The sequence below is a fragment of the Bos grunniens genome, chromosome 20 (genome assembly GCF_055505025.1).
Source record: "Bos grunniens cultivar Pamir isolate PY7600 chromosome 20, Bosgru_T2T1.0, whole genome shotgun sequence".
NCBI lineage: Eukaryota > Metazoa > Chordata > Mammalia > Artiodactyla > Bovidae > Bos > Bos grunniens.
Window position 1 is genome coordinate 54059591 of NC_141184.1, and position 21007 is coordinate 54080597.

The 21007-nt window shown below is 43.1% G+C and overlaps 1 protein-coding gene across 5 annotated transcripts in view; it reads left to right on the forward strand.

Annotated features, from left to right (window-relative positions):
* ZSWIM6 (zinc finger SWIM-type containing 6) overlaps positions 1–12245 on the forward strand; it is a 211923-nt gene extending 199678 nt beyond the window's left edge. For all 5 annotated transcript variants that reach the window (XM_086361862.1, XM_086361865.1, XM_086361864.1 and 2 more), the window contains 5 exons: positions 1564–1699; positions 5213–5370; positions 5961–6124; positions 7800–7881; positions 9538–12245. In XM_086361862.1, the coding sequence (XP_086217988.1) occupies positions 1564–1699; positions 5213–5370; positions 5961–6124; positions 7800–7881; positions 9538–10400 (1403 nt within the window). In that variant the 3' untranslated portion in view covers positions 10401–12245. The remainder of the gene's footprint in view (positions 1–1563; positions 1700–5212; positions 5371–5960; positions 6125–7799; positions 7882–9537) is intronic.
* Positions 12246–21007: the final 8762 nt, after the last annotated feature.

Below are 21007 nucleotides of genomic sequence, written 5' to 3' on the forward strand. Positions count from 1 at the left end.
CTTGCTAGTTCACTTTCTGGTGAGGGCCCTCCTGCTGCCTCGCACAGGGCTGCCTTCTCTGAGTTCTCACAAGGCAGAGACAGCATTCACTCTTGTCTCTTCTTAAGGGACGCTACTTCTGTTGGACCAGGTCAGGGCCCCTGTGACCTCACTTAGCCTTAATTACTTCCATAAAGGCCCTGTCTTCAACTACATTCACGTTGGGAGATAGGGCTTCAACATAGGAATTTGAGAGGAGGGCAAGCATTCAGTCTATCATAGTAACAAATAATTTGGCCTCATATGAACTAAGGGTAAAAACTGTAATGCTATATCAACTTTTTACTAATACCAGATCACTAAAACATTTTAAAATATCTTCAGTTTGTCTTGGTAAAAAAGTAGTCTACATGACTTTTAAAGTACTTAAATAAGGAACAGTTCAAAACTGCTAACCAAAGAATGAAACAATGACATTTAAAAACAACTTCTGTTAGTTTAAAATGATCTAAAATATATCATGTTCTTACCAGAGTGCCCAGTTCAATAACTCCTTTCACCGTTTCCTCTAAACTGCATTTCTTGCATTCTAAACCCTTCACCAGACTTAGTTTTCTCATGGAAATCAAGTGTATTATGTCCTTTGAGCAGTAATGTGATGGTTCATAATTCTAGAGTCATGAAACCAATGTTACCCAAAGGTGAGATGGAAACTAATTTACAAAACACTTTACAGTAACTAGACCTCAAAGTACCTAAGCGGAAAGTAGTTGAACTAACCACTGTGGTTTCCTTTCAAAATTTGTTTTAAAAGTTGGTATTGCCCTTCGTAAGGTAGCATTTAGAGAAGACAAAGGGGGAGTCAGCTCTGCCACGATGCCTATCATAACTTCTGAGAAATGAATTTTGATAGCTTCAATATAAATTTGCTTTTGAAATTGATCTTTTGAAGCCCAAATGGTGGCAGACTCAGTTACTTTTTTTCTTTTGCGTATGGTGAGTATTATTCTATTTTTTATTATTAATCACTTTCTGAGAATTAACATCTCTTTCTCCTTATTAAAAGCAGCAATACTTAAAAGTCTTTGTATTGGAATTTGTGGTTCAGAATCTCCATCCCTCCCCCTGAAGCAGAGCACTCTTTTCTGGAAGCCTGGCTTATGTGTGCCCCTCCAGCTGAGTCTGGGGCAGGTTCCAAAGTGAAGCTGAGAGTCATCTGTGTATTTGAAAATCTGGGCACATAGATATCACACATTGAGAGAGGGCCTGTCCTGAGTTGAGTGAGGTTTCCTGCTTCCTTGTTTCCTGAAGCAGTTGTAGTGTGAACAAGCTCCGCCCCCTAGTTGTGTGATTCACTTTCAGCTGTGCTGCAGGGAGTTGTTCCTGAAGTGAATTTGATGTTGTCTACTCTACCCTGTCGCATCATTTCTGACTTAAGAATTGTATTCATTTCAATCATGTCACTTAGATTACATTCTTCAGTAGATTAACGCTGTTTATAACTTTACATAAGAAATTTATACTTTACAAGAAGTCTTAGTTCCTTGTTTAAGAATGTAAAATGTATATGCTCTCTTCCTACAGCCGGCCCATATAGTGGTTTAGGCGAAATAATCCATCGGGAGAGTGTTCCAATGCACACATTTGCCAAGTATCTCTTCACCTCTCTCCTACCTCACGATGCTGAACTGGCATACAAAATTGCACTGAGAGCAATGCGGTACGTATTCCGCCCCGTGCGCAGTGGCGATCCAAATCCCCACCGGGGAAACGTAACTGACTTCTCGCTCATCCGTGTTTCTTGTAGGCAGCAGGAATCTGAAGAAGCTATCGTGCTTCTGCAGTTGTGGTGGTGGTAGTTTGTTGCCTCGTTTGGCTTTTGTTTTATTTAAAGTAAGGGAAAGAGGGTATTCTTGTCGGCTGTCACACTCACGTTCATGGTGGCTTTATCCTACTCTGTCTTGAAGCTAGAATTTGAGACCAGAGAACAGTTTCAGGTTGGGTTTAGTCACAAGGCAGCAAATGTTGAAACCTTCCTAAATAACTCATTATTTTGAAAAAATTAGATTTTGAAACAGTGGTAAATAATACATACACTTGGCTGAATATAATTGAGGGAGCCCTTCACACCTGCTGCAGTTACGCGTCCCCGTCAGTAGTGCAGGAGAGCCGTCCTGGCGAGGAAGCACGTTTGCTCTCAACTGGAGAGTGAGAGAAGGTGGGACTCTGTCCGGCGTGGACGGCATCGCAGTCCAGGGGTCGCCCAGGATTTTCCTGCCTCCGCTCTGCTCCCGCCACCCTCAGTCCCTCTTTCAGTAATAATAATTGGAACACGTTGTCTTCTGCCGCTGACTTTTCTGTTTTCTCCTCCTTTATAAAGTCAGTTCACAAAGGAATTATTTTCATCATGAATTTGTGGTAGCTGAATATTTTTTAATGCATTCAAGATTACATTTTTCAATCTTATATATAGCCTTTTAAACTTTAAGGACCTGAAAGAAATAATCTACTTTCTTAAAATGTGAGCTTTTTCCTTTTGTCTTTTTTTTTTTTTTTTAAATCAACACACTTGTTAAAGTGCAGATTAGACCCTGTTATTGCCATGTAAAGACACACCTCCAACTTGAGATGTTGGAAAATAGTTTGATTCCACAGTTAGCCAGTGTAGTGGATTCAAAAACAATGCCTTTCCTGTATGAGTATAACTCATAAATCACAGGAGGCCTCTTTTTTATGCAGCAATAGAGTGTGTATTCCGGAGAAGGCAGTGGCAACCCACTCTAGTACTCTTGCCTGGAAAATCCCATGGATGGAGGAGCCTGGTAGGCTGCAGTCCATGGGGTCGCTCAGAGGCAGACACGACTGAGCAACTTCACTTTCACTTTTCACTTTCATGCATTGGAGGAGGAAATGGCAACCCACTCCAGTGTTCTTGCCTGGAGAATCCCAGGGACGGGGGAGCCTGGTGGGCTGCCGTCTATGGGGTCACACAGAGTCGGACACGACTGAAGCGACTTAGTAGCAGCAGCAGAGTGTGTATTCATGTATGTGTTTATATGTACCTGTGTGTCATTGTGTATGGAGGCTGACATCTTTTAATTTGACATGCTTTCCTTGGCAACATGAAATCTCATTAACATATCAGGAAAACTTTAAAAGTTCTCTCGTCTATTTTTTAAATATCAAAAAAAAAAAAATAACTAACATGAGCAAAAGTCCCCCACCAAATTACTTTACACCACTTGGTTTGTATTTTAGAGAACAATTTTATAAGTATGTTCCTATTCCCATTTTTGGAAGCTGAAATGGAAGTTGTCAGATGAAGACAGGCACTCTGCTCTGTACTAAGATTTGTGCTTCTGTGCAAAGGGAAGGATGCTAATGCTGTGATGCCACCAGATGCTATTGCCTCAAATCCTGTTAAGTTTAAGGGTAAAATAGCTTAAGGTTTCTCTGTGTATCTGGCTTATGTGAAGGTATCTATCAGGAGGAGAAAGGCTTACTTTTCTAACATTCAGAAACTCATCTATGTCTGCCCTTGGTGGCTGCCAAGGCAGAATGTTCATGGGGAATTTCAGCAGGGCACAGGGGAATTGTTACCACCTCTTTTCCACCTGCCACATGCCCTCAGCCAAAGGGCTGCTATGGGAGGGAGGTGGTGTGAACTATTAGAGCATCTCTAGTATGCTAGCCGGAGAAGGCAGTGGCACCCTACTCCAGTACTCTTGCCTGGAAAATCCCGTGGATGGAGGAGCCTGGTAGGCTGCAGTCCATGGGGTCGCTAAGAGTCAGACACGACTGAGCGACTTCACTTTCACTTTTCACTTGCATGCATTGGAGAAGGAAATGGCAACCCACTCCAGTGTTCTCGCCTGGAGAATCCCAGGGACAGGGGAGCCTGGTGGGCTGCCGTCTATGGGGTCGCACAGAGTCGGACACGACTGAAGTGACTTAGCAGCAGTATGCTAGGAGTGAATGTTCTTCTCGATGGATTCTGATACTGTTTCCAGCCTCTGGGAACAGCCAGGGGAACAGGAAGGAAAAGAGACCTGTGGCTTACTTGCTTCTTAGTCTTTCTAGAAAGAGAGGGGAAGTCCTGAAGAAAGGTGCTTTCACAATCATTTAACCATCTTTCCAGGAATGTTGACTAGTTTCCTCTACAGCAACTCTGGAAAGATCTGTCTGTGAATATAAGGATATTCTGAATTTTTAAAAAGCTAACTAGCAACCTCACCAAAATTCTTACTACTAAATTGCCACCGTCTAATGCTAACATCTCTGTGTCCCTACATAAAAGGAAAAGGGAGGGAGGCATTTGACCTGTCAGAGCAGTAACTGCTGTTGGGCGAGGCCCTAAGCCCAGCATCGCAGCCTGAGCCCACCAACCTCTCCTGGCCCCCAGCTCTTACTCCACAGTCCCTGAACTGGTGTACTTGAGTGAAGGTCAGTATTTTTGATGGTTGTAAAAAAAAAACTATTGCAGTTACAGCTACTTTGCTAATCTCGTTGGTGCTTGTATTTGGAAGAGACCACTGAGCATGTGCTGTGTTTCAGTGGTTGTTCTTTATAAGTCAGCATTCTTAAAGACAGACTGATTAAAATAAGAAGTGGTGCTGAGTTTGTGTAAGACTGTCAAGGGACAAATACTCAGATCATTTGCACTCATCATCTGTATGTAATGTGATTGATAGAACATTTTTAAACTACAAATTTCTGAAGTATAAGGAACTAATTCTGCAGAAAGTGTGAATATATGGAAAGGAAGTCATTTTTCTTTTGCTTTCCCTCCCATTTTAGTAAGTTAAGCTTATTCGTCTCAACTATACAGTGATCCCTAACTCTTTATCATCTCAGTCTTAAATATCCACTTCACTATCAATTTCTTTCGATTTTTATTTTTTAGTGAATTATAAGGTTCAGAAATTTTACAGTAGGTAAACACTAAGACTTGTGTTTCAAAGCTCTCTATTGTAACATATCTTCATTTCCTCGAATATTGCCATTTTCTGAATGATGCTAAAGAAAGGAAACTCTTAGGTTTAGGTAGTGAGCCATTAATGAGGTAACTTCAGCATCCGGACAGCAGAGCATAGCTGTACCAGCTCTCCCCTCACCAAGGTCCTGAGCAGTCTCTCCCAGCGTGTTCCCTCTCCTCTGGCTTCTGCCAGTCCCTGTGGCCCAGGTGATGGACAGGTGATCACTGAGCGCTGCCTGCCTTGTCTTATCATTACAGGTTGCTAGTATTGGAATCTACTGCTCCAACGGGAGACCTCACCCGCCCACACCACATTGCATCAGTTGTTCCCAACCGATACCCTCGCTGGTTCACTCTAAGCCACATAGAATCCCAGCAGTGTGAGCTGGCGTCCACCATGCTAACTGCAGCCAAAGGTACTGGGTCGTCCTGAGGTCTTGTGATTATTTCGTGAATTTGACTCTTTAAGGGTCATGTTTTCCATCATGTTCTCAGTGGTGGAGCTTATGTTGTAAAGGATTCTTTTCTTTAGATGTTAGCTTAGGAAGCAAAACAGGTGCTACTCACTTGAGGCAACATTTTCCTCATTTAACTGCATCGTTAAACTGGCTCCTGGCAGAGTTCGGGTTTAGTCACCATGCCATGTAAATGGTGGGTGAGCTCCAGAAGCAGATTAAAAAGTTGGGTTCCATTTTTTTTCTCCCTGAAATACTCACCAGAAATACATCAGTAGGAACCTGAGACAACTATTTGCTATCTCTTATTGGTTCTGGTTCACATGCTTTTAGTCACTGAGGGTGTGTCTCAGTGTTACCTTTTTTTGAAGCTGGGATGCACAGATATTGCAATAACCTTGAGACACTTGGTTGGGCCATCTGTGAACATTACATGTAAATTAACTTGTGCTTTGTGTTTTGTTCCTTTTTAAACTCCCTTTGGGTGTGTGTGTATGGTTTTTTTGTTTGTTTTGCTCTGCCTTGATTTTGTTTCCCCCTGTTCATTGCAGGTGATGTTCGGAGGCTGGAAACAGTATTAGAATCCATCCAGAAAAACATTCACTCCTCATCCCACATCTTCAAGCTTGCCCAGGATGCATTTAAAATAGCAACTCTCATGGACAGTTTGCCAGACATCACTCTCTTGAAAGTGTCTCTGGAGCTGGGCCTGCAGGTACGTGACTGTGGTTTTTACCGGGGTGCCAAGGGCTGCTAATAAAAGCATCATCCTCAGACTGTGTCTGCTGCTTTGCGTGTTTCAGTGCAGGCCCATGACTCTTTGGTGCACAGGTCTGCTAGACCTCAGGAGAGCCCTGCGCTTCACAGACGCAGTCGTTCCCAGCTGCGCCGCTCTGCAGCTGCACGTGTAGGACTGTGCCGCTCAGAAGCCCTGTTGGTGTCTTTCGACAAAAAAATCATCTTCTGTATTAGAGCCTTAACCTCACCGTTTCTCCTTTAATGAGTGAAGAAGAGTTATTCCTGTGCATGACTTAAGCTCTCATGTGTAATAAAGATTCAGTTGTTAGGGTTCTATTTTTAGAGGAAGTATAGATATTTATTGATGTTTTTTCATTTTCATAACAGATGGACAGTTCTGTCTCCTTTTATAACCCTGAGAAAATTAGGTAAAGGTAGAGGGATTGGGTCTGGTTTCAGCTTCAGCACGCATGCTTAGACATATTATCAAGGACACTACAAGTTAGTTATTTAAGTAGATGTGGCTTCCTTAGAGTATCTGAAAAGATTACTGTATAAATCAGGAACTCAAAAGTTTATGTTTCTACTTTTCTCAGGGAATCCCTATTAACATTTGTGTTTTTCCCTCCATGAAAAGCAGTAAAAGAAATTGCCACCTTCTAATTTTCTAAAGTATGGGGATTAGAATGCCCCAGTTAGATGATTCATACAGTTTTCTAGTTATAGCTTCTCCTTACAGTGATTAATAAGGTTAAAGAATTAGATGACAGGAAAATGCCCTTGCCATATATATAGTACTCTACAAGTAGAGGGCATGGGAAATTATACTTAAAGCTATATGATGACATTTTAGAAGTTTCTTTTTAAAAATAACTTCATATCGTTTGGCTTACTTTTGTTATCATTTGCCTCAGAGATACGATGCAGAAAGAGCCATTAACATGAGTTTTCTGGTTATTTGGAATTCTGGCAGATTATTTTGGTAAATGGTAAATAGGAGCTTGCTCCCTGCCTCATTCTTCCTGGGACCCAGGAAGGAATCCCATAGACCTTTCCAAGAGAGTATTATGTTCCTAGAGGTTCTGAATCTTAAAAAATGAGGGAAGCAGTAAGGTATGGTTGATTTTATCTAGGAATCCATTAGAAAGTAAACAACAAAATTAGATTGCCAATGGTGCCAAAGGATTCCCTTCTGTAGACTTGTGCTGATCTTCTTAATCACCAGGAAGGGACAAAAGAGGCTGAAGAAATAACTAAAACAATTATTTTTTTTTAAATGGAGGGTTCCCAGTCAGAATTGATTCAAGAGGTGGCTCAGAGATTTAAAAGCAGGGAATGTTAAAGATGGGGAGGAGAAGAGCACGTCGGCCATGTTTAATGTGCCAGTCCAGCCTTTGAGTTTTGCAGAGGAGAAAAGTGGTTGATTGAGTGGCTTGCCCAGGATGCTACATCTAGCCAGTCGGTGCACCAGGAGGAGAACACAGACCTCCTGCCTCCCAGGCTGGGACGAGACCAGCGAGGGAAGCCGTAGACAAACCCAAGTTCATTTGCCGAGTTTTGCTCCAAATAAGGTTCTACCTTGGGGTGCACTGTTTTCTTTTTCACTGACTTGGTATAACCTTCCAAAGCATTCTGTTTTCCTGTCTTTACAGGTTATGCGAATGACACTGTCAACCTTAAACTGGCGGCGACGGGAGATGGTGAGGTGGCTGGTGACGTGCGCTACTGAAGTGGGTAGGTAGAGTCAGGACAGGGGGCTTCCCCAGGTGCCTTGTGGTCAGGTTCAACTTGTCACTTCCAGATACACACAAGAACATTTTCACTCTGTTACTTTGACGTTTCCAAGGCTCCTGCCCCTTCCAGCAACCTACGGGAGCTCCCTTCCCCCAACCCTCACCTTCCACCTCCAGTTCTGCCCACTTGCATTGTTCCTGTCACATTCGTGGGGCCCCAGCGTCTTATCTAAAATGGAATAGGCTAGGGAGTAAACCCTTTTTATTCAGTTGTTCTGTCACACTTAAGGTGCCTTTAGTAGCTTCTTGTGATAATCAGATTTACAGTTTTCATATTCCAGAAATGGAATGAATATGAAACTTTGGTAGGAGGGAAACCATCTGAAAATACCTTCAGACTGTGGGTTAGGGGTTCATAGCACTTTAATGAAAATAATATACAGTTATCTAGTTGCTCTGAGTTTTTCCTTCATTATCTGAGGGCATTTCTCAAGGTACCCAGCAGAGAAGTGACCACTGGGTACGGTTTAGGTGAGCTTTCAGATGGACGAGAATTTTTAGTAGCCACAAGAAGACCTGGGCTGCACATACAGGCGCCGTCTGTGAAACCCTTCAGCCAGCTAGCGCCCCTCTGCAGCAGTGAGGCAGAACCAAAAGCCCAGACACGCCTGGTGAGAATGCCGGCACAAACCGAGTAGGGCTGTTTAAAATAAACGGTGCTTCAACAGCCACCATTTCTTTCCGTTTGCATCAGAAAAGAATACACACCTCTTGCTGAGAATACCAGCCACCTCAGTGTGTATCTAAAGACTGACACAGCAGATACCGTAAAAGCATTTTCCTTGTTGTTTTTCTTTTGTTAATCTACAATGGTATGTTATCTTGGAAAGCAGGAAATTGGTCTCAATATAAAAGTTATATTATCGACGTGATGCGTTAGTACATCGATACAAAGATAATACCAGTTCAAAAACTGCCACACCACTACCCTACCCTGCACCAAGACAGAGGCCTCATTTCTCTTCGATTTAGTGCCTGCTTTTTAATGGCTCATGTTTAGGATTTTCCTGCAGCTGAGGCACATTGATCTGTGTACTTAGAATGACAGTCAAACCTTGTCATCCATTTCAAACATTCAAGTCATCTGTATGTCTGCTTCTGTTGACTTTTTTCTCTCTGATTACAGGTCACATTTCCTTGCTTCTTTGTGTGTTTAATCATTTTGTATTGTGTGTACTTTAAACTTGGGCACATACACACACATCACATAAAGACTCCCTATTCTGGTGAGGGTTGTACTTTTTCTGACTCCCATTCTGTAGTCGGTAACTGACAGGAGGCCCCAGTGAACTGGAACTCATTAGCAAGAAGCCGTTGTCTGAAACGGCAGGCAGGCAGCAGCACAGCGCAAATACCAGCTACCGAGAGGATTCGCTCTTTATTACAGGAAGTTCATGTTCCTTAGGCATTTCACTGAATAACAGTCTATCATAACCTTATTGTAAAAGGTTGCTCCCAGGCACATTACCTTGCAGGATTTTCTGGCCGGGCTCATGTTCTGTGCTAGTTAACAGTGTAAGCATTGATTAAAGAGTGGAAGTAAGGCAAGACCCCTGGGCAGCCAGTCAGTAATGCGGCTTCTCTGTGTTCTTGGCAGGTGTTTATGCCCTGGACAGCATCATGCAGAGCTGGTTTACACTCTTTACTCCCACCGAAGCCACAAGTATTGTTGCCACCACTGTGATGTCCAACAGCACCATCGTCCGCCTCCACCTGGACTGCCACCAGCAGGAAAAGCTGGCCAGCAGCGCCCGGACACTCGCACTGCAGTGCGCCATGAAGGACCCTCAGAACTGTGCCCTCTCCGCGCTGACCCTGTGTGAAAAGGATCACATAGCTTTTGAGACGGCGTACCAAATCGTTCTTGACGCTGCTACAACCGGCATGAGCTACACCCAGCTCTTCACAATAGCACGGTACATGGAGCACCGCGGGTACCCCATGAGGGCCTACAAGCTGGCCACCCTGGCCATGACCCATCTCAACCTGAGCTACAATCAGGACACGCACCCTGCCATTAACGACGTTTTGTGGGCCTGTGCGCTCAGCCACTCCCTTGGTAAAAACGAGCTTGCAGCTATAATACCTCTGGTGGTCAAGAGTGTCAAGTGTGCAACGGTACTGTCAGACATTTTGCGCAGGTGCACTCTGACCACTCCTGGCGTGGTGGGGCTTCACGGGAGGAGGAACTCTGGTAAGCTCATGTCGCTGGACAAAGCCCCCCTGAGGCAACTCTTGGATGCCACGATTGGGGCCTACATCAACACAACACACTCACGGCTCACACACATCAGTCCTCGGCACTATAGTGAGTTCATAGAGTTCCTCAGCAAGGCCCGAGAGACCTTCTTAATGGCGCATGATGGACACATTCAGTTTACACAGTTTATCGACAACCTGAAACAAATCTACAAAGGCAAAAAGAAACTGATGATGTTGGTTCGGGAGAGGTTTGGTTGATAGAACTTGTATGAATGAGGGTGGGGGTGGGGTTGGGAGGGATGGTTTGTTTTTACTTGAGCCTGCCTTTGTACCCTTTTTAACTTAAAGAACAGAGCCACACCGGTATTATATGTGTATAGTTATATTGCGTTTGCAGACTAAATTGTCATGTTGTGAAAGTTCGTGTGTTTTTAATTTTTTTCCCTTTTTCTTTCTCTTTTGTTTTATTTTTTTTTAACTCTTCCTTTTTTTTGTATGAGAGAGAGGTTGAAAAGGTTGGGTTTACACTGAGTATATGTTGTCAAGTGGCAAAGTCCACATAGCTCTCCTGTTTTCTGTATACGTTCACAGCCTCAAAAAAAATAATTGAAATGGCTTTAAAACCAAACAGAACACCTCCATCCTGTGATAAGTACCTCGAATGGATTCAGCTTTACTCCTTTGTAACTCATCTTTACATTTGCAGCATATTTAAACAAACCAACAAAACGAAATATTAATAGTTAAAAGGCTGACCCACGTGGCTTTGCAGTGCTGTTCGTCCAGAAGCATGGCACACGATGCTTGTGCATGTGGAAACTTAGCGACTGTCAACATACATTCTCAGGGATTTATCAAAAAAAAATTAAAAAAAGAATGAGAGCATTTATTGTACTGTATATATATTATAGTATATGTCTGAATATTGAAAATATAACATTAACTAATTTATAAAAAATATTCTATGTAATGCAAAATACTTGAAGCTGCAGTAGCTTGGTTTTAAACAAAAACAACAAAAAAAACTGAGAGAAAACCTATCAGAAGGACTAAAAGTGCGCCTTGCTTCAGGGTTGGCTCAGGCGGTGAGCTTCATGCTGGGCATCTGTGCAGAGCCACCTTTTGGATTGCATGGTTGGACTGAGATCTACTGGGAGAAATTATATATGTATATATATTTATACAACTTATGTATACATATATATATGTATACACACAGACACAAGACACACACCACCAACCACTACACCACACATGCTTGTAACAGGCACTAGAACGAAGAGGGACAAGATACACAGCCAGAGCAGCAAGCCTTAGCATTAAGAATATACAGTATGCCGGAACTGGGCTTCGTGCCTCCTAGCCTAGGAAACTCAAAAGAAATACCCTTTTGACACAAAACGCAAAATGTTTTCCAAAACAATTGACATATGATACATTACGCCTTTGCAGTGAGCTAATAATAAGCTAACCTTTGTGCACAAATAACATTATATATATTATATATCTATTCTGCATAGGTATTTTGACTTTGTGCAGGACAGAAAGTTGTGTAGGTATGACTGTTCTACTTTTCCGTTTTCTTTCTTTTTTTTTAAATATATTTTATTTTCTCTAGAATTACTCAAAACGAAAGCAGCCTTCTATCTTGCCTTGTCTTAATGCTTTAAAATAACCAAACTGGAGATCTAACTACCAAACTGTTCATTATATTATTAAATACCAACTTTGGTTACAGTATAGTGTCTTTACTTTAGCTGATGGTTCTGTAACCTTGTGCTTTTTAAAGCAATTTTTATGTTTTGGTGCAAAAGTTGTCCAGTGTCTCTTGTTCCCTTCATTAGAGAACATGCTAGAGGTATGTTTGTAGGTATTTTTGTTTAGAGGAACTATTTCATGCGCTCCATTTTATTTATTATAATAGGTAAAAAGAAAAAAAAAAGGTTGTACTTCATCACCCATGTAAACATGCTCATGAAGTTGAAAGTAATTAAGATTTGATACACTGATATCAATTTATTTATGTAACTAAATCACTGTTTTATAAACTTGTTAATGATCAACAATTTTTGTTTTGATTAAAATTAGTTTTTTGAAAGTTGATTCTGCCTCCTTTATGGTATATCTCTAATTACACTTGAATTTCGTGATTATGGACCTGGGTGTTACCACATCTCTCAAGTGTTTAATACCATATTTGCTCATTGAATAAATATTTGTATACTGTTTTCTAGGCCCTGGAGATACAATGGTGAATAAAGCTAGACACTGGAGCTTACTTTCTGCTTAGCGGAAAAGACAGACATAAATGAGATAATCACAGAGAGACAGACTAGTCAGTTTTCTTCAGTCTGTACACTCGGTATTTCTCCCTAATAAACTATTATTTAAGATGCTCAGTACTTAATATATTTAATAAATGCTAAGTTGTGAGAGGTTTTTTTGCATGTGTGGTTTAAAGGAAATTACAACATAAAGGTTACGTACTACATATACATTATAAACACCTGCCCCGCCCCATCTCCATCAAAAACCTATATGTAAAATGGTGAAAATGCATTTTGTGTGTGTGTATGTGGTAAAACTGCATCATAAAATGTACCTCCTTAACCATTTTTAAGTGTACAGTTCAGTAGTGTTGAGTGTATTTGTTTGAAACAGGTCAGAACTTAGCCATCTTACACAACTAAACTCTATACCCACTGAACAACGGCTTTCCCACCCCCCAACTCCACTCAGTACTCATTGAACAGCTTTCCCCCAACTGGTAACTACCATTCTGCTTTCCACTTCTATGAATTTGATTGCCTTAGAGACATAAATGGCATTATTACAGTACTTGACCTCTTATGACTGGCTGTGTATTTCACTTAGTATGGTGTCCTCAAGGTTCATGCATATTGTCGTATATGAGAGGATTTTCTTCCTTTCAAAAGCTGTAGAGTATTCCACTGTATATATACCACGGTTTATTCATCTGTCTGTGGACATTTGTGTTGCTTCCACCTGTAGGCTGTTGTGAATAGTGTTGCTGTGAACACAGATGTACAAATATGTCACTGATACTCTGCTTTCAATTCTTGTGGATATATACCCAGAAGTTATACTGACAGATATGCTTTTTAAAGCTACAATTAGTCAATTATTCAATCCCTTGATTTTAAGTTTCTCTTTGAGACTCTTTGACATCCAGTCTTAAATGTGAATAAGTCAATAGGTGGAAGTTAGATAAGCCCATGATGACATAAATCACATTAGTGCTAAGTAGGAATAAAAATATAAACTATAAAGTGGTATGAGGATTGGTTCTTTTTTGTAAGTTTATTCTTAGTTTTTTGAAAGCTGATTTTGCCTAAGGGTCAATGTAAATTCATGTGTCTATTAAAACACTGGGACATTGCATAATAAAGTGGACTAATTAAAGTCGAGAGTGGCATCATAGGAAGAATAAAAGTGACTTGTAGTAAAGGTGACTTGGCCAACATTCTTGAACCGCCCTGAGTTCAAGTCCTCGATGAGGACTGTGGTCCAGCAGACAAACTTGATGTCATATGTACGTGTTTTCCTACCTTCCAATGGGCCAGTGCTGGAAAAAAAATCTTAAAAAATTTTAGTATTGTTAAAACTTGAATAGCAGGAAGGAAGAATGGAGGAATGACGAGCTTAGACAATGTAAAGGTGGCAGAATGTGTTCCTAATTGAAGCCTGGGCTGTAGAATTCTGCATTTCACTGCTCTCAATTTCTGCTTTCATTTAAGAACAGAGGCTACAGTTTCAGGGGGAAATAAATGTTTCATGACTTTCAAATCCTAAGTTGGATAAAAAATCATTATTGTCACAATTTTTTTTCAATATAGTAGCAAAGGAGAACTAAGCTTTTTCCAAATTGCTGAAAAAAATTGGTAAATGGCAGCTGTTTCAGGACTTAATGAATGGTCAGTAACAAGATGGGACGATACAGGGAAAAAACTAGCATGTAATCTGATACATCTTAGTGAAGGAAATAAGAGTGAGGTAAAATTTAAGATGAACTGTTAGACACCACTATGAGGATGGATTCAAGCTAGCGGGGGTAAGAGATTGAAATAGGAAATGTATTAGAAGGATTCTGAATGGTTCACTCAGAAAGCCTCTTTTGTGTTCCTACCATGTGATAGGCTTGGTTCCAGGTGCTAAGACAAGTCATGGACCAAAAAATGTCCATTCTTGTGGAGCATATATTCTAAGTTGAAGGAAGACGTACATAATGTGTTAGTGATATGTATTATAAGGAAAAGCAGAGGAAGGGGTCCTTTAGGTGGAGTGATCAGAGGAGATTCCAGTGTGGTGAAATATGCAGAGACGTACCTGAAGGAAGTGAGGGAGGGAGCTGACCATGCTAACATCTGGCAGACGTGTGTTTGAGGCAGAAGGAACAGCAAGTGCCAATCCGTGTCTGAGATCAGCAAAGAAAAGGGACCTTGGCTGAGGTAGAATGGGGTGGGGAGACTGTGAGGTAGGCAGAGAGAGGAGATAAGGCTAAAGACTAAGTTAGATTGAATAAGAATTTTTTTTTTCATTTTTATTGGTATGAGGACTTACAGGTCGTCATGAAGATTTTTACTCTGTTTCAAGGATCCAAAGTAGAGGAATCTTATGACCTGACTTGTGAGATGAGACGCCATGTAGTTAGGAGGGCAAGAGGGAAGCAAGGAGACCAATCAGGATGCTTACTCGAGTAAATCCAGGCAAGAAACAGTGGAGCCTGGGCCCTGTGTCATCAGTGGACATGGTGACAAGTGGTTAATGTCTCCACATCTGGCAGGGATCAGCCATCACTTGATATGGCGTGTGAGAAAGAGAGGCAGCAAAAATGACTTCAAATGTTTGAACTTGAGTAACTGGAAAGAAGTTGCCAGTAACAAATGGAGAATATGCCAGGGAACAAGTTTTTGAGAGGAGGACCAGGAGTATAGTTTTGAACACATTAAATTCAAGATGCTTCTCAGAACTCAAGACATCTAAGTGGAGCTTTCAAGTAGGAGTTAGTTCACTGGACAGATTGGGGAGTAAATGAAGATAATTTGACCCCAAACAGAGAGTCCTAACAGTGCTCATCTCTCTGATTGTGACTGTGACTCAGGCCTTTGCCCAGCCTTTCTTATCTTCCTGGTCTCTAACTGATGGCTTTTCTTTAGCCCTCAGTCCTTGGAGTATGTCTTATTTTTGTTCTCTATATTGATTTCATGCTCTTAAAATACTTTCATCACAGCTAGGACATGGGCTTCTGGTTCTCACAACTCATAGCTCTCCATTAGAGGAGGACTGTCTTCTCTTAGTTCCAGTCTGGAAAATCCTGAGGAGGACCCCCTCAGGACACAGCCACTGACATAATGGGGAAGCTCAAAGGCACAGATGTGGCCAAGGAGGGGGTCCTGTTTACTGGGGTGTGGGATTCCACAGAAGGGACATTTATTTTCAACTCTGTAAGCATTAACTTTGGTGTTTTCTATGTTAGGAACTGGGCTTCCCTGGTGGCTCAGATAGTAAAGAATCTGCCTGCAATGAGGGAGACCTGGGTTCTATCCCTGGGTCAGGAAGATTCCCTGGAGGAAAGCATGGCAACGCACTCCAGTCCAGTATTCTGGTCTGGAGAATCCCGTGGACAGAGGAGCCTGGTGGGCTGCAGTTCATGGGGTCGCAGAGAGTCAGACATGACTGAGCGACTAAGCACATGTTAGGAACCACGATAGCCCATTGACGGGCAGCCGTATGAGTATGACTGCCTTATGAACATTTTGACTTTCTCCTGCCCTGTGCTGTCCTTCGTAAGAATATGATGCTTCCAACATTTTAGAGAATCTTGAGTTGCTTAAAAGTAGATAAGGGATTTATGGTCCCTATTCCTCCCCCTTTTTTTTCTCCCCCTCAACTTTTTATTCTGAAATTCTCAAACATACAGAAAAGTTGAAAGAACAGTGAAAAATGTTACTTCCTAAATGTCCGCATGAGCTGTAAAACTTGAAGCATGTTTTGTGTTTGTAGATTTTGTGACTCAGCATGATATGGTATGATATGAATTGCTCCCATGCAGGGAATCCATTTCTAAATAGAAAAGGAAGAAAAGAGCCTCGTTCCTCTTCTCTTCACATCAGAGCCAAACTGGAAACAGCTTCCTATTGTACGCAGGGAAACATATGAAGAAGAAAACAAATTTGCTTTTCAAAACAAACTGCCTAATTTCAAACTGTGTGAACAGTTAGGATACACCTCCAGCTCTACTGCTGCTGCTGCTGCTGCTAAGTCACTTCAGTCGTGTCCGACTGTGTGTGACCCCATAGACATCAGCCCACCAGGCTCTCCTGCCCCTGGGATTCTCCAGGAAAGAACACTGGAGTGGGCTGCCATTTCCTTCTCCAATGCATGAAAGTGAAAAGTGAAAGTGAAGTCGCTCAGTCGTGTCCGACTCCTAGTGATCCCATGGACTGCAGCCTACCAGGCTCCTCCATCCATGGGATTTTCCAGGCAAGAGTACTGGAGTGGGGTGCCATTGCCTTCTCCGCCAGCTCTACTGATAAATCCTAATTTAAAGCACGTGGAACATTCTAACATAAGTATATACTAAAGAATTTAGTTTTTCCTCCTTGGATGGTTGTAAAAGGGTTGCTGCCTTATAAATGTGATCCTTTAAGTAATACAAAATGTAAGAGAAGATGAAATATATTTCAGGACGGTTTGAACACTGCATTTTAGAATAGGGCAATGTGCATATTACACAGTGCAAAGACACTTTGGTCCTCTTATATAGTTTTGGTTACCAGCACCGTAACTGCAATAATGATGGTGACCAGAAGAGATCTTCTGAAAACACTGAAAACACAAAAAAGGAACCACAACAAGATGGGTAGGAGGTGCAGACTTGCAATATATACTCAAATCCCATGCCCTCCTGGGCGGGATACCCACAAACCAGAAGCTAGTTATACTGCAGGGCTTCTCCCACAGGAGCGAGAGTTCTGAGCCCCACATCATGCTCTCCAGCCAAGGGGTCCAGAACAGTGAAGAGGAACCTCCAGAGCACTTGGCTTTGAAGGCCAGCAGAGCTTATTAGTTGTAGGAGCTCCACAGGACTGGGGCAATACAGACTTCACTCTTAGGGCACACACACAGTCTCCTGCACGTGGGAACTCAGGGCAAAGGCAGTAATTTGACAGGATCCCGGGTCAGACCAGCCTGTTGGTCTTGGAGAGTCTCCTGGAGACGTGTGGGGTGACTGTGGCTCACCCGGGGGACGCAGACACTGGTGTTGCACACACTGGGCAGCATTCAACCATGTGAACACAAGGGCTGCCATCTTGGCTCTTTGGCACCAAGGCCCAGCCCCACCCAGCAGCTTGTAAGTGTCAGTGTGGGGATGCCTCAAGCCAATTAACCAAGAAGGGCCACAGCCCCATCCATCCGCTGCCTGAAGAGCCCACTGCCACTGCCAGATGCAGCTTTGCCCACCAGAGGGCCAAGACCTAGCTCCTGTTCCCCGCCCCCCAGCAGTGGATGGAAACTGGACCCTCCCACCAGAAGAAGTGCACAAGCCTCACTCACCAGGGAGCAGACACCAGAAACAAGAAGACCATGACCCCACAATGCAGGCCAGACCCTACCCTGGGGCCAGCTGGGCCCCAGCCACAGACAACTAGAAGGAAAATGCAAACTTTGGGGCACCCCAGGCCCCACACCCAACATCCAAAGTGTGCCAGAGATCACCACTCTCCCCACCCCCTTATCCAGACAATCTGCAACAAGCTCTGGATTCCTGGGCCCTGAAGCTGCAATTCCAGGAGCCAGCTCTGCCTGTGAGTAATCCAGCCAGGATCTGGCTTCACAGGCCACCATGTGAGCAACGGGCCCAGAATCTTCAGGACCTGGCTCCACCCACCAGTAAGCCAGCACTAGACCCAGGGTCCCCCAGGAGTCCACAACCAGCCACCTTATGACCAGACCCCACTAGAGAGCAGCTGGCAGCATCTGCACAAGGCAGGACCTGGCAACCTACTGGACTAGGGGCCAACCAATCTACCAGAGCACCTATCCACATAGTCAGCCCACTGCAACAGAAGGACCCACCCAGAACTCTTAGGGGGAACCCCTAGAGCATATAGCTTGGGCGATGAGAGGAGAGTGCACTGTTGAGACACACAGGACACCTCCTATGGAAGGTCAGTTCTCCAAGGTCAAAAAACAAAACTAACCTACCACATACATAAAAATAGAAATAGCAACTTAGACAAAGGAGATGGTGGAGGAACATGCTCCAGAAAAAGAAACCAAAAAAATAAATAAATAAAGTTCTTCTTCCAGAAGAAGAACTAAATGAAGATACCCAATCTACCAAAGAAAGAGCTCAGAGTAATGATAATAAAGATGTTCAAAGAACTCAGAAGGAGAATGGATGCACAGAAGAAGTTACAAGATTTTTTAAAAAGAGAAAGCATGAAGAACAATCAGATGAAAAATATAATAACATATAAAAAATACACTAGAAGGAATCAATGCTATGCTATGCTATGCTAAGTCACTTCAGTCGTGTCCGACTCTGTGCAACCCCATAGATGGCAGCCCACCAGGCTCCCCCGTCCCTGGGATTCTCCAGGCAAGAACACCGGAGTGGGTTGCCATTTCCCTCTCCGATGCATGAAAGTGAAAAGTGAAAGTGAAGTCGCTCAGTCGTGTCTGACTCTTAGCGACCCCATGGATTGCAGCCTTCCAGGCTCCTCCGTCCATGGGATTTTCCAAGCAAGAGTACTGGAGTGGGGTGCCATTGCCTTCTCCGAGAAGGAATCAATACTAGAGACTAAATGATTCAGAAGACTGGATCAGTGAGCTGGAAGAAAGAATAGTGGAAATCACTGCCACTAAACAGAACAAAGAATGAAAAGAAATGAAAACAGTTTAAGAGACCTCTGGGACAACATCAAGGATACTAATATTCAAAGTCAGGGGTGCCAGAATGAGAAGAGACAGAGAAAGTATTTGAAGAGATAATAGCTGAAAACGTCCCTAACCTGGGAAAGAAAAGAGTTGTCCAAGTCCAGAAAGCACAGAGTCCAAAACAGGATTGACTCAAAGAGGAAAACACCAAGACACATTGTAATCAAAACGACCAAAATTAAAGATAAAGAGAGAATACTAAAAGCAGCAAGGGGAAAGCAACAAATAACACACAAGGGAATTCCCACAAGGCTGGCAACTGATTTTTCAGCAGATTTTCTTCCGGCCAGAAGGGAGTGGCATGATACCTTTAAAATCATAAAAGGGAAAACCTACAACCAAGAATAATCTACTCAGCCAGCCTCTGATTCAAATTTTATGGAGAACTCAGAAGCTTTACAGACAAGCAAAAGCTAAAAGAACCCAGCACCACCAAATTAGCTTTACATATAAGAAGGAACCTGTCTAGGCAAAAGAGAAAAGGCCGCAACTAGAAACAAGAAAACTGCAGAATGAAAAAATCTCACCAGTAGAGGCCCTGGTGGCTCAGATAGTAAAGAATCTGCCTGCAACACCAGAGACCCAGGTTCAGTCCCTGGGTTGGAAAGATCCCCTGGAGGAGGATGTGGCTACCTATCCAGTATTCTTTCCTGGAGAATCCCATGGACAGAGGAGCCTGGCAGGCTACAGTCCACAGGATCACAAAGAGTCAGACAGGACTGAGCATGGGAGGGGACACAGGAATACGGATAAGGAAGCCCAGTTTTAAAGATCATTTTTATTTTGCCTTCACATCCTACATTCTCAGGTCTCCATGGAGGGTTGATTAGGAAGCAAGATGGACTAGGAGCAGGTTTGGAGGATGGGCTGTCGGCTAAGCCGGACATGTCCCAGCCATCAGAACCCTGCCTCTTTCTCTTGGCAGGATCACTTCTCTCTCTGTGATTCCCATGTAGCACCAGGAAAAATGCCTTTTTCATCACAGTCAGGGAAGAGCTGTCACACACAGATGTGACACACAGCAGTTAGAGAATACCTATGGGCTCGAGGCTGGGTGAGCTCTCTCTGGGTGAGAACCAGTAGAGACAGAAAACATTCAACCAAAGGGCTCTCTTGGACAAAATTAGGGATACTGCTTCCTATGACAATCAATACATTAACCCATACGTACAGCACTTAAAAACAAACAAACAAAAAAGTGAGCCTGAAGAAAATCAGGCAGTAAACCTGGCAGACATGAGCCCTTCCTAACATTACCCTGAGTGGCCCAAACGGTTTCCGTGGGTGTTGCCAACTGTGGTTCCCAGAGCTGAACGGGCAGCCGCATCTGCGTTTAACCATTCAGTTGTGCCAGATGATCGGATGCTTTTTGTCTTTTACATGTCATACCTCAAACCCTCAGACCCCCTCCATGGCCGTGAGACAAAGCCACTGAGTTTTCATATTGGGAACCAGTCAATTGCATTTGTGGATGAAATTCACCAAATCAACTTTGACTGCTGTCACTTTAGGAGACTTGGAAGACTTGGAACCGATGACGCTGTGTGAAAACTCTAAACGGCTGAGCAGAGAATTCATGCACAAGGTCTGCTGGCCCTTCAGGTCCCCTGGGTCTTCATGCCGGTCCTGCCAGCGGTTCAGGTGGAGCTCAAGCGGGGGCAGGGGAGTTTCTCTTTATCTTGATGACATTCTCAAGGGTCTCTTTCTCTGAGTCACTGGTCTGACAGCTCTGAAGTTCCACCACACGCTTTATAAAAACTGGGTCTTTGAGGCAGCGGTTTGTCTCCTCTGAGGCCTTCCTGGTGGGACTTGGTCACGCTGTGCACAAGAACGTCTGCGGAGAAAGTGGCTTCCTTTATTTGCAAGGTGTTTCCAACCAGCTGTTCTCAGGCCAGGTCACA